Source organism: Anser anser, assembly GCF_964211835.1.
Source record: "Anser anser genome assembly, chromosome: 12".
NCBI classification, from domain to species: Eukaryota; Metazoa; Chordata; class Aves; order Anseriformes; family Anatidae; genus Anser; species Anser anser.
In genome coordinates, this window is record NC_139733.1 from 2111176 (window position 1) to 2124635 (window position 13460).

Sequence of the window (13460 nt, forward strand, 5' to 3'; positions counted from 1 at the left end):
ACGATTCTTTCCAGATGTGCTGTTGATTCAGGTAATACCCAAATTCTACTTAGAGACATCTTATATTTCTGTTGTCTTGGATTATAGAGCTCATCCAAGGTTATGGTAAGTCTAGAATTTTGTATGTAGTTAATAAATAAATAAATAAATACAATCAACCATAGATATGCAGAGGCCTTAGAAAGTGTCCTCTGTTTGGTTCTAAGCAACTTTTTTTGTTCAAATTAGCTGGTTATTATTTGTCAAAAAGAAGCATTGATTTTTTTATTTTTATTTTTTATAGTTACAGTCTATGCTGTAGGCTTTGGAACACAGTAGAAATTCAGCAACCTTTATTAATTTAAATGTTCTGTTAAACATACCTCTTCTAGGACCATCCCTAGGGAAATCTGATTGTATGAATTTACTGTCTGAATATTTTCCAGTTTTCAGTGTTGAAATATAATCAGCAAACCTGCCTTACCTTATTTATTTATTTATTTATTGCTTGAGTTTTAATTTGGGGAATAAAGTTTGTCATAGCTGCTGAATGCCAGCTCTGAAAAAGAAAACTGAAAATTGAAATTAATTGCATTCTGCATGATGTTCCTCTGTTCTGCTTTTACATTTCCATTATATCATTCTTTTAAACTACTGCATTTATACCTCTGTTAAGATTCAAGAGTACTGTAATATAATACCATCAAAAAGTGTCATCCATCCTGGTCTAAGAGTTTCTAATATCTAATCTGTTTCTAATCTTAGTTTCTAAAAACTAATCTGTTTTGATTTTCTTTCATTTAATCATTTATCATCTGATATTGTGTTGCTCTTGTAATGTCTAGTACAGGTTTATATTTCTTGGCTAGCAAATTCTAATCCTTCTGTAGTTTTTGTTGACTTCTTAGAGACTTCTTAAATTTTAGTAAGACCATAAACACTTCTTTACCTAGCATTCTGCAAGAGATCTGCACGTTTTTCTAAGATACAGGCATTGAAAGGTTGAAAAATAACAACTAGATAGTATTTTGAAGTTGGTCATCTGAAAGTATTACTGGTTTGTTGATGGCTTTTCCGATTGCTTTTTTCTCTTTAAAGCCTAAATTAGACTCTAGACTCGCCACATGTATATATATATATATATATATTTTTTTTTTCCTAACAGAAAAGTCATCTGTATCCTGCCAGTTAATGAGATGCAGAGAGTAGTGGGACACTGAGGCTTGGCAAATCTTGCAGCTACTGTGAGGTGGGAGGCAAAAATTTCTAACTTCTGTAGTTTTCAGGAATTTAAAAGCAGAAAGAGTAAGGAGAAAAACACTGCATTCTTCACTAGGGAGAAAAGATGTGAAAATATATACAAGACCACTATACACAATCCTGTTACTCCACTATCACTTTGAAGATTGCATATGACAACATATATGTGTCTAACTCATAAGTAAACTCAGCTGTGTGCCATCTGGATGGATCTCAGATCCCATGGTTGGTGGAGACATGACTGAATGACTACAGGCACAAGTGTCTGACAGTCTAATGTCTTGTGACAAAGCCACAGCTTGGTCATAGTTTTGACTTAGATCAATGATTCTGTTTTGCCCTTTACAGCTCCTCAAAATGAGCAAAAGGCACTGAAGAGGGGGGAAAAAAAGAACCTTGCTTTTTATTAAATATTAATGAAAAACAACTAGGAATGTCTCATCGGATATTTATTTATATACAACTCTCTATAATATCAGAAATCAGACCTATATAATTCCCTCCCTGCAAACGTGCCCCTTTTCCAGATAACTCAGTGACTGAATGTCAGCAAGCCCTATCCAGTTCCCACCAGTACCTCAAAAGTATTTTTTTTGTCTCCTGTTAACCTGTCCCCTGCCACATGTGCTTGTAATCTGGGTGTCCGTGTGAGCTCCTGACGAGAGTCAGGAGCATTCTGCTGCGACTTCTTTCCATGCCTCAACTTGCTGGCTTAGTAGCTTCTTCAGGAAAGGTCTAGTATCCCCTCTCTCCAGGAAGATTCACCTCAATCAGTTATTTTTAACACATCCCTGAGAATACTCAAATAGGACAGATACTTTCCGACATACACCTAGCTGATATCTACATAAGGGAGAGATCTAAGTAAGGAAAGTGCTGATAGTTAAATACCAATATTGGCAAGGAAAGAGAAGCAGTTTGGTTGACCTGCCCAATTAATAGTTAATGCCATGTAGAGTATTTCAATTCTATCACTGATTGTAATAATATTAAAAAGTATCATGAAACATACTCTTGGTAATTGAACGTAGTCATATGGATTAAATCACTTAGTCATACACTTATGAAGTAAAACTTGAACTAACTCAATCTTAGCTCAAAAGCAGATGCTTTTTTGTCCTCAGTAAAAGTCCTTCAGTTTAGAGGTTTTCCCAAAGACTGTCAGAAATATTATTCAGATCAATACAGAACTTTATCCATTACTCCTGTTAGTCTAGTATGATATATAAGAAGTTGACTGTTTATCAAGCCTAAGCAAGCTAAAATTTGTTATGGAACTATCCTAAAATATTCAACTACAGTTATTTCTGTTGCACTGCTTTATTGTTGTTTGGCAATAGACTTTCTCTTTGATACTGTTCAGTGATGGACCTCATGCCTCTTCCATCTGCTTTGAGAAAGTCAGTATGAACTGTCTTCACTGGAAGTCAGTATGAATCATTCTAGAGCTCTATGGCTGTACATATGTGCCCTTAGTCTGAAACAAATTTTAAAATAGTTAACCCACCAAAGAAGATCAATGAACAAACTTCTTTATGTAAAGTTGAATCATATGATGGTATTCATGCTCCTGGCAGTGCTTGTGAATAGCTCCATTAGCAGGGAAGTCATATAATTAAATAACATCTTGTGGTATCCTCTCTCTTTCATTCCCAATCTTTTAAGATACTAATTAAAGAAATGTTTGTGAGCTGTCATCTAATTCCCTCTATTCTTTCTTCTACAGTATGTTTGGCCTATGTATATTCTATGATTTCATTGTCTTTACTGATACTGATGTAACTGTTGTACTGTTGTCATATGCTATGGTTTGGGCTTGCAGTATTTTGTTAAAAATTGAGGTGTTTTTTTTTTTTCACTGAAGTAGAATCCTAGAGGCAGTGTTTGAATAAATGTTCTCTTACAAAAGGTTTTTAGAGACTTTTAGACTACCAAAATGTTCGTGTTTACACCAATGATTAGTGGTATTAATACTTGATTTTGTGTAGCTTGACCATAAATACATATCCAATGGTTTCCAATATAATTAAATCCTCAGAAATGATACGTACACAACAGTTATGTTTAAGATTGTTCTGTGCCTTAACATTGCCTTATCGAGTCAAAAAATAAAAAATGTTGAGTTGTAATAATCTGTAGAATTTCTTTTATCTATCAAAGTAAACTATGTAACAGCAATAAGTAATGTGTGTCTCACCTTACTAATGGTAATGATAATTCTGACTTCACAGGCTAAATTAAAATAACTAAAATATTAAATCTGTCAGCCTGGTGGGGGAAGGGTGGGTTTCAAAATTCTCAGGAGTTTCTTAGTTAAAGGCTTAACATACAGAATTGTGCTCTGAGATATAAAAGACATTTAGATGTAGAGCTTAGTGATACGGTTTAGTGGAGGACTTGTTAGTGTTAGGTCAGAGGCTGGACTAGGTGATCTTGGAGGTCTCTTCCAACCTAGATGATTCTGTGATTCTGTAATATTTGTAGCTATCTTGTAGATTATATGACAATATATCATATATCAAATATGAATTATGCACTGCCTTGAGAGTGCATTTTGTTAATCCTATGTATTTCATTCTTGAAATTGCCTTCTAATATACTATAAAGCTCAAGGCATAAATTATGCCTATTAATATTGATTTCTATATGTTGTTTCAAAATAGAACTAATTATTCCTCATGTGGTTTAATGTAAATTTTAATGTGCTCTACATTTGATTTTATGAGTTTTGTTATATATTTTATTCAAAGGGCAGCTGCTTGTAACATTATGGAAATTAGAGAGAGGAGATTAAGTCAATTTTTTCAAAAGCAGACCAATTTTTTCCTTAAGTTTCTAACGTAACATAATGAAATAGAAGATTTCGGTGTCTTTTAATTTGCGTCATCTGTTTGACAAAAGGATCATTTTGTTGATCAGTACTTACTGTAATTTGAAAGAAAGCCCTGCTCATTCATTAGCATAACTGTCATTTAATTTGTGATGAATGACTATTCAGAATATTTTGTCAATTTAGAATTAACAGAATACAATTAATATAAGGTAATTTTTAATTTTGTCTCTCCATCTCAATTTTATATGCCTTTGTGACTCGAATATTTTGAATTCCCTGCAATTTCATGAGAACTGTTGCAGCTTTTAATAACATTTTCCAAGCTTAAACATTTCTTTGGTAGTTGTAAGATGTTACTGAGATTTATATTCTAGAGATCAAACCATTCATCCTGCAAAGTACTTTTATCTTTGTCTTCTATAAACACAAAAACTAGTGTTGAAGGATAAGGTGGCTGACAACGACAGATTACCTATAGTTTTGTTTTCCTGTTTAACTTAGGTGGATCCTGTGTTCTGGTGTAACCTAACCCCATACATCCAGATGCCATTGTTCTTGTTCCCATCAGTACCCACCTCTGCACTATACTGTATTATGGCCATTTTAACCAAATGTTGTTTGTATTCCTATAGAGAATCATATAAAGCCAAATGAACAATAGGGAGTCAATTCTGTGCAAAACCCAGAAATAATTATCATCATCTAACTTCTTCAGATGTATTTTGCAGCACTGTGAATTCTTTTTTTTTTTCCCTCTGTACATTTCTCATGCAGTCTGAATCTTGTTATATCTCCTCACACATGGGCAATGCTGTCAATTTGAATGAAATGATAATAGACTGGTTACTGAATCACATTTATTGATGTAATTACATCAGTGAAACTATGATGTAATTGGTTTCACCAATGTGTTTCTTTTCTGAATGGGTCTGTTTTACTTATCTGTCATTTCTGAAACATAAATCATCAAGACATCAGAAGTGCAATGTTATGGGGCTTCAAAAACTTCAGAGAATTCAAAGGGCAATTGAGTGCCTACATCTTACTGGACAAAGGATGGGCGTGAAGTTCCTTCTTTGTCTTTAAAACCTCTCTGAACATACACCTTTATATTGAATTATTTTTGTTTGATTAACAAGCAAACAAACAAAAAAACCCACCAACTGTATGCACATTCGCAATTGCTGTTAAGAGAACAAAGAAGAATATTTTAAAATTGCAAATCTGAGACAATTTACTGTTACTTGGGGATGTAGGTCTGGTGATGGGAATATTGAAACATGGAAGAAACAAATAAACACCAAACTGAGGCTTTGAGGAGGGAAACTTTAAAAAAGGGGGGGGGGGGGGGGGGAAGGCAGGGAATGGATATGAAAGTTGCCTTTTCAGGAAACTCCTTTGTGGTTATTCAGGATCAGGTCCTTTCTTTTCCTTCTTTCCATTTGCTCTAAGATTTCACATTAAGGAGAACTGCTTCTTCCTGGTTCTCCTTGATTCTAGCCTAATGAAGATATACATCTAACACAGGTGTAATATAGAGACTATATTGCAGGTCTAACACAGGTGTAATATAGAGGCTTTATATTATCTGAAGACTGTCTCTCACGCCTGCCTTCAGAAGGTGGCTTCATCAGCTGGAAAATTCAAGGCTTGATATATTGAAGTTCCTTCAATAGAGGGAAAAGTGTTTGGTGGATGGGTAAGACCAGGGCTCTGGTGTTTCTGTCCCATAGTTAATGGAGCAGTCCTCTCTGCTTCTTGCTGTGTTTTGGCTGTGAAACATCTGGTTCTCTCCGCTTTACATAAGGGCACTAAGCCAAACTGAAGTGCTGTTTCATGCTGTTTTTTCCTTCTGAAAGTATTTCAAAAGGGATTGCTCTTTGAAAAGAGTGCAAAATAATTGTTCATTCAAAGGAATTAACCTATAAATTGTGTCTTTTGCAAAGCATATATGGCCATGAAATTGGAGAGACGAATTTTATGTCAGTTTCAGAAATACAATTTCAGGATAATTGCCTAAGATCAGTAGTGACTGAAGTTAAATGTGTCACACAAGTAGTTTAGACTTACAACTGTGGTATTGAATATGCAGGTTTTAAATTTCATACTTGTGATCAGTATGTTTTGTTTCTAAAGAAAAAGCTTTAAAATACTAAAAATGTTCTGAAATTTATTTTCTAAGATGCATGCACATCCATAATGGATTAACGGCATGTTTTAACAAACCATCTATTTGCTTTAGGAGTGACAGAGAGAAGCTGTTTCAAACAGGATCTCTCATCACTGTCTATCTCTAGTCACCTCCTACTGAACCTAAGGTTGAATACTGGGGGTCATGAGGGAAAGAAAACAATAATTAAAGGGAAAAAGTTGATTGAACTGCTTTTTTTTTCTCTTTCAGTACGATTAGCATGTGAGAAACTGGCTGAGTGCTCTACTGTATATCATTAGTTCAAATGTTTCTGACTTGATTTAACTTTAATGGTGACTTTTTAAATTGCATTTCTGTATTTTGTGGAGAACGGTTTAAGTAGTGAAGTCAGTAAAGTTCTTGATAGAAGATCTTGTTCCTATAAATCTTAATCTAGGAATTGATTACAATTGGACTGTTCCTAAGAACTCACCCCACCTCCCCAAAAGTTGTCATGAGTTCTTTTATTAAAGCTCAGAAAATTATTCTTAGACTAACAGAGGTGGGGAGTAAAGCAGGAGTGTTTACAGAGTTCACCTCTAAATTGACTGTGATAAGTGGCAATGCAATGTATTATGATTAGAGGTTTCTGGGAGACTCTTTAAGAAGGTTAACTGCAAGGCAGCTCTCAAAAGAAAGCATTTATCTTAGTGGTCATCCTTCAGTGTTTTATACTACTGAGAATTTTTTTGTGGGTGGTTAGAACCATTTTTTGTGTTTTATTAGCTGTATCTTGAATACCTCCTACAAGCTGAATGACAGTTTAGGGTTATTAAATCTGTTCTTAGTACATTCTTTTATCCATAGTTAATCTTGACTAAATATATGCTAGTGAACAACCCTTTTTTCTCAGTTGTTGCCCATATTTGTTAAAGAAATTATTCCATTTGACATTTGTTTAGGCTGCAGTTTGATAAAATACTGTATACAATATACTTTTTCAGTTTGGCATTCAACAGAGTCTTTCATGGATTTATTTCTTCTCGCATTATCTTATCTTCTCTTATAGTATGCTAAAGCTTCCTTTTCATATTAAGTAATTTTTTTCACTCCAAGACAGATGCTTTCACAAATGCATACTCTGTATTGAGATCTATAAGATTGCATTTTTCGTATGTTTGGATACATTTATAGTTGAGTTGCTGTGTTATCATCTGCTTTCTCCAGTTCTAGGTGCGGTAATTCAGATTAGGCTTTCACACTACTTGCAGTGACTGCTAAAATACTTATACGTTTTTGTATTTTTATTTGTCTAAAAGGTAGGTCTTTTATCAGATTAATAGTTGGTTGATCCTCCAAGGAAAGGTATTCTGTATTTCATTATTACTGAGGAATGACCTGTGCAATACAAAGTCTTTTTTTCCTCTAATTGGTAATTTTCACAGAAACTTGATCATTCTGAAGTTTTGTATTGTTCTTTCTTAGTACAGATGTAGAAATGTAAATGTAAAAGGTCTTTCCAGTCATAGGAAGGCTAGCAGATATGTGGTATAAGTAGGTAAAGCATGGATGTTAACTCCAAGGACTGCCATCTTAAAATGAGACACAGAATAAATCAGCTTAAAACACTGAATAATTAAATAATTAGGTTGTTGGAAAGATCATGTTTTGGGGCAAGATCAACTATATCTGAGTCATTTCTAACAGACTTTTAACCAACTTGATCAGAAAGACTAAGACTGGTAGAAACCATTTTTCCCCAGCAATTTCTTCCAGTACTTAATTTCTATTAATACTTAACTTGCCATTACAATTAAATGTTGGCATATTACCTGTTGTTCTGTGTGCAGTGGGTATGGAAAAAAATGTTCTTTTTCACTCTAGTAGAGCATTTCTTGTTCTCATTATTATATTGCCCCTCGTAGACCATTTACTGTAGTTAATTCAATGTTTTCTTGTCAGTTGTTTCTTTGACCACTTTTCTTGCTGTCCCCTGAACAGTCTATGCATTTTTCTTGGAGAAATCGTCTCCAGACTGGATTTGGTATTTCAGCTGAGATTCTTCTGAAGTCACACAGGTCAAAAGAATCACTTCTGTCTTGCAATCTCTTTCTGTTCATCATACTTCCCAGTACGATGTTTGCCTCTTTCACAACACATCATTAATAAGGAGTTCCTCCTTAGTTTTCCAGACTGCTTCTTCCATTTGTCAAGACCTTTTTATTCCTGTCTTCATGGCACTTGAAGATCCTCCCAGTCTCAAATCTCGCTGAAATGTAGTAAGCATATTTTCTAGTCCATCACCCATGTAGTTAATTAAAAAAAAAAAATCACACAGTGGAATTGAAAATTGTTTTACATGGAATCCTGCTTGCTTGGACAAATGAATTCTTGACTTTTAGAATGGGACTGTACCTTTCCGCTTTACTTTTGTGTTTTAGTATGAAATGACATGAATTATATTAAGATATTTATGCACGTTCCTTGGAACTTCTCACTGGAATCTTTAGTACCTTAAACCCTGATCTCACAGCAGCAACTATTACCATCAAGAGACTTTTATATTCACTTTTTATTGAGGAGACTAGCTAGAGTTTGCTGTAGAGAAGAATGCAGTAAGACTTTGCTTAGGGAGAATTTTCATTTTTAGAGTTTTGCTTTTCCAGGGAAGAGTTCTCCCTTTCCTTCTTGTAGTGAACACCCAAATTATAGTGGAGCATAGTTAGATGGGGAATCCAGAGAATGTAAGTCAAAGGAAAATGTACAGATTAATTACCAATGCAGAGCAAATGCTGTTTGATTTACCATGGATTTTATTAATCTGAGAGTTTACCTAATTTTTCCTCGTTCAGTTAGAGTGATTTTTCTTGGTGTTAAAAGTACTATCCTGGTATTTGTATAACAAATTAGTTTGCCACAAGAGAGATGAAAAACTGCTAATAGCAAAAAGGATTACTCTTTATAAATATTACTGTTAAAGAATGTCATTTAATTCAGTGCTTTAATAAATTATTTTAGAATGTATTTTATTACCATAATTTATTAAACAATAAGGAGACATTTTGGCTGCAAATAGTGATAACATCTCTATAGAACTGTATTTGGATAGTCATTTTTTTCCCTGACACAGTAGATAATTAGGAATTATAAATTATGCTTACACTCTGAAGCACTCTAGCTGGAGAGCATATGAGACTGTATGTTGTTTTTGGTGCCAGTTCAGCTCCTGATTTTAAAAAATTTTGGCACAGAAATGCATGATGATTTTCAGTTTCTAGCAGTAAAGTGGAAGTGTATTACTCACCTGAGAGATTGAGATGAAGACCTTGTCACCTGTTTACACTTTTGAATGAAGTTTGCTTCATGCTTATTACTGAGGAAGTCATTATTACCAGCTGTTTTGCTGGCATCTTAGCCTTGTTCCTAGAGGTCAGATAATCCTCTTTCAAATGTTTCCTGCAAAAGTAGTAATATTGATTTTTTTAGTGGGATCACTGGGTAGCTAAGGTAAATTTCTTCTGTTCATCAGATTTCGTTCTTCTATAGTAAATCTCAAGGATGATGACAGGTAACACGGTAGCTTTCACAGCCATGGGTAGACCTGTGTGTGATAGTAGTAAAAGAGGGATGATAATGTCAGGTCAGTCCTTACAGACTGCTTCATAAGTGCTTGGATCTCTTCATTTTTTCCATGCTAAAGAGGCATTATATTTTTTCAACCTATATCTTCCATAGGGGAATTCTACTGGGAACTCTGGTAGTAAGCTAGGCGATACAGAATTAAATGCTACTTCAGTTTGTTTATATGCCCTGTTTATATGTTTATGTTCTATATGTTATATGTTTGTATGCCCTGTCACAACCTGTGCCTCTATTTTGTACTCTGGATGTTAATAATACAAACTGCTGCATCTCTGTCTTCCCTCCATATTGAAGAATTTAATTACTAAAGATTTAAGCAACCAACATGCATCTATTGGTAAAATATACAGTTCAGTCCCACTCTGCTGAACTGTTAACCCGGATGCCTGGTTAAATGCCACTGGATTATATATTTGAGCTTATTACTGTTAAAATTATCCATGATAATAGACACAGATACTGTGCCAACATACTGCAGGAGTATGTCTGTGCAGACAGGTGCAAGCTTGCTTTGCCCACACTCTGAGTAGGCTGTATGTGAGCCAGTCCCAGTCTGGAAGTCATCAGTGTGTTGCATGGCACTATGCCCAAGTTAAAAAGCTTTGTCTCTTAAATAAATGAGGCTTTACAGCTTCTGAACTGAAGCTGACTCACATTTAGGAGGCTTCAAGAGTATGGGCAATGTGAGTTTGCATTCACCTGCCTGTCTGTGTACATGTATTCATCATTCCACATCGCAGTGGAAGAACTTAAGTACAAATCCCCATTCTTGTGTTCTTGTGTAATCTTCTCCAAACATTTGTGGTTTTATGGCCTCTGAGCTTCACATGCATTTACTGTAAAGATAAGAATTAAAATATAATGATAATAATACTACAAAGTTATGGAGGGCGTATTCAAATGTCTGTATGTGCTGGGGGTTGGATTCAAATCTTAGACCACCTCAGTGGAGCATTTACAGAGTTATTTATTTATTTATCAGGGCAGCTACTTCACATGGTTATGAATCATTATTTCCTGCAAGTGTTTGGTATGAATTGTTGTTTTGTAGAATTAAGTGTTTGGTTACATAGAAGTAAACTGCAATATTTTGCAAAGGGAAAAGTAGTTGCATACTCTTTGGGAATTATCCCATCAACCACAAGGCAATTGAGAAGAAAGATTTTGTTATGTTTCAAAAAAAACTACTGTCTTAGAAAAATATTGTCGTTACTTCTGCTTGGCTTTCATAACCCCTCAATGCCATTGGTTGAGAAGAAGCACACCAGGGTCTCCAAAAGCTTATGTCTTTGGGAGCTGCAGAATCCAGAGTGCAGATTCTTCAGAGTAGACTGTCTTACTCTTCTCTTCAATGGAAGGTTTTAGCTCATCTGCTCCTTTAAAGCAGGGCTAGCATTGACAGAAGAGTTGCATAGTGTTGCACACTTGCACTGTTTTGATTACAAGAACATATGGCTATTCTGGCCAGCGATACAAAAAAGATGGATCTGAGTGCATCACGTTATCAGATATTGAAATGGTAGCAAATGCATCAGTAGTTCTGACTCTTCTTTCTCACTAGTCAGGTTTTTGTTTTCAAAGCCAGTTTCTGAAATAGTCTAAACTTTGGAGAAGTAAAAATTCAGTACACCTTCATTTAGTTTTCAAGCTGATTTAGAAATTTTATTCTGTTTGTGGCATTTTACAGCAGGACTAAAATTGGTATTACACAATTAAATGTCACTAGAAACCTCATAGATGGCAAGTATTTACCAGGAAATTTGCTTATTAGATAAGCAGGCATTTCTACATAATTTAGGATTGATTTGTGGATAACTTAAAAACCTTGTATTTTCTGTGATGTAACTTTTTTTTACTTATTTTCATCCTAAGTGTGTTGGGTTTGTAATGGTTATATCAATATTTATCTTCAGATATTAAAAAGGTATATCTTGAGACTGATAATTATGAAATAAACCAATTTATATTTTGCAGTTTACTTTATCAGAGGTATCTACTTTACAGCAATAATTACCATGAATTAAAGATTAGGACTTCGTCCCACTAGTGTTAATTGCAGACACGACAAATCTTAGTTTTACACATCCAGAAAACCAGAAGAATGCTGTGAAGAAACGTTTTTTTAAAGAAAAAGACGTTCCGAACAGCAATAAAATCGTTGTTTGATGCAAGATTAAAATACATAAATAAATAAACTGTTTGTTGATGCAAACTGTTAGAGCACTGTCAAAACATCTGAATAATCTTTATTTGTGATTTTAATATGTACTAAATATGTGCTATCTCTTTGGCTTTAAAGTCACAGAAAACCTATTGCCAACCCGCTTCTGTCAGAGAGCTTATGTTATAATTACTACCCCCCCCCCACCAAAAAAAAAAAAAAAAGCATCTTCTGAGGCTGGGCACATTTCTAAAACAGAAAAGTAGAGACATTTTAATACAAAATACTGCAGAGAAAAAAGTTAATTTGTTACATTTTTCTTTCTGTTTGAGCCAGATGCTAAGAAGAGGGCATTTTTAGATTTTATACAGTGCATAAATTCTCTGCTTCTTGTACGAGGAGAGGAATAGTTGAGAACAGTAGCGAATCAGCTTTCTTTTATTTCAGTGCATTAAAAAATTAAGATTTTAATTAAAATATTATGGAATTGACATCTTATTTGAGCACAAAACATGAAAAATATTACAGTGTGGTACAAATAACCATGCAGCGTGTTTTATTTTTTATTTTGAGGCTTTTGGGAAACAATATACCTACGTTTAATTTCAGATTAGCATTATAGACTTATGACTCCATCTTTTTTTTTCTTTAATACCTGTTATTTAGACTAATAAATAGCTATTATTTAAATCAAAACTGTTGGAGACTCATGGCATCCTCTTTTAAACATCATTTAACTGTGATTAGAATGAAGAAGACAGAATAATAAATGAGAGTATTTAAGTGTATGAATAAAATGCAACTGTTTATCTAAAATTGAGCCATGTCTCATAACTTTGAGAGTAAAATAAATGGGCTGTTTTCCTTTGACTCCATCAGAAATATTGTCCTTTAAATATTTACATTAATACATTAGGAACTTTGAAATAAAATGAAATAGCTTTCTTGACATTGCTGCTGGCAAGCAGAAGGAGTGTGAGAATTCCAAAGTTTTAGCTCACCTTGGCTATATGAAGTTCATAAGCCATATTCATACATTTATTAGCAGTTGGAGCCTAAGGTTAATTTATGGCTCATTTATCCGTGTTTATTTTTTAATGATTGATCTTATGTAGTTCTGGAAAAAGGCATAGGCCATAACATATTATGTAGTAAAACCTATTAAGTAGTATGTGCATTTTCTTGGCTGATAAGTCATAGTCTGTCATTGAATACATTGCAGAAAGTGAGTATATTTCATTTATTTGAGAAAATAAGGGACAGATTATGTCATTACCAACATGAGCATTTTAGAGTATAAGAAATAGTAAGATACTCCAAGATCTGTGCTTCCAAACAGCATGTTGTAAAAATTACTTCTGTCATATGTCCTCACAAACTATTTACGATGTGACCCTGCTAGCTTCTATGTAATTCTATATGTTTCTGAGTGCTGTAAGTTTCTGTTTGCTGTA

The 13460-nt window shown here is 34.2% G+C and overlaps 1 protein-coding gene across 30 annotated transcripts in view; it reads left to right on the forward strand.

The window, feature by feature from the left end:
- Positions 1-13460, forward strand: part of ERC2 (ELKS/RAB6-interacting/CAST family member 2) — a 525223-nt gene that overhangs the window by 356224 nt on the left and 155539 nt on the right. Inside the window, exon 20 of one of the 30 annotated variants that reach the window (XM_083795057.1) lies at positions 1145-1228. The exons of the other annotated variants lie outside the window; for them this stretch is intronic. Within the exon in view, the coding sequence (XP_083651183.1) occupies positions 1145-1199 (55 nt within the window). The 3' untranslated portion in view covers positions 1200-1228. The remainder of the gene's footprint in view (positions 1-1144; positions 1229-13460) is intronic. 30 annotated transcript variants of the gene reach the window in all.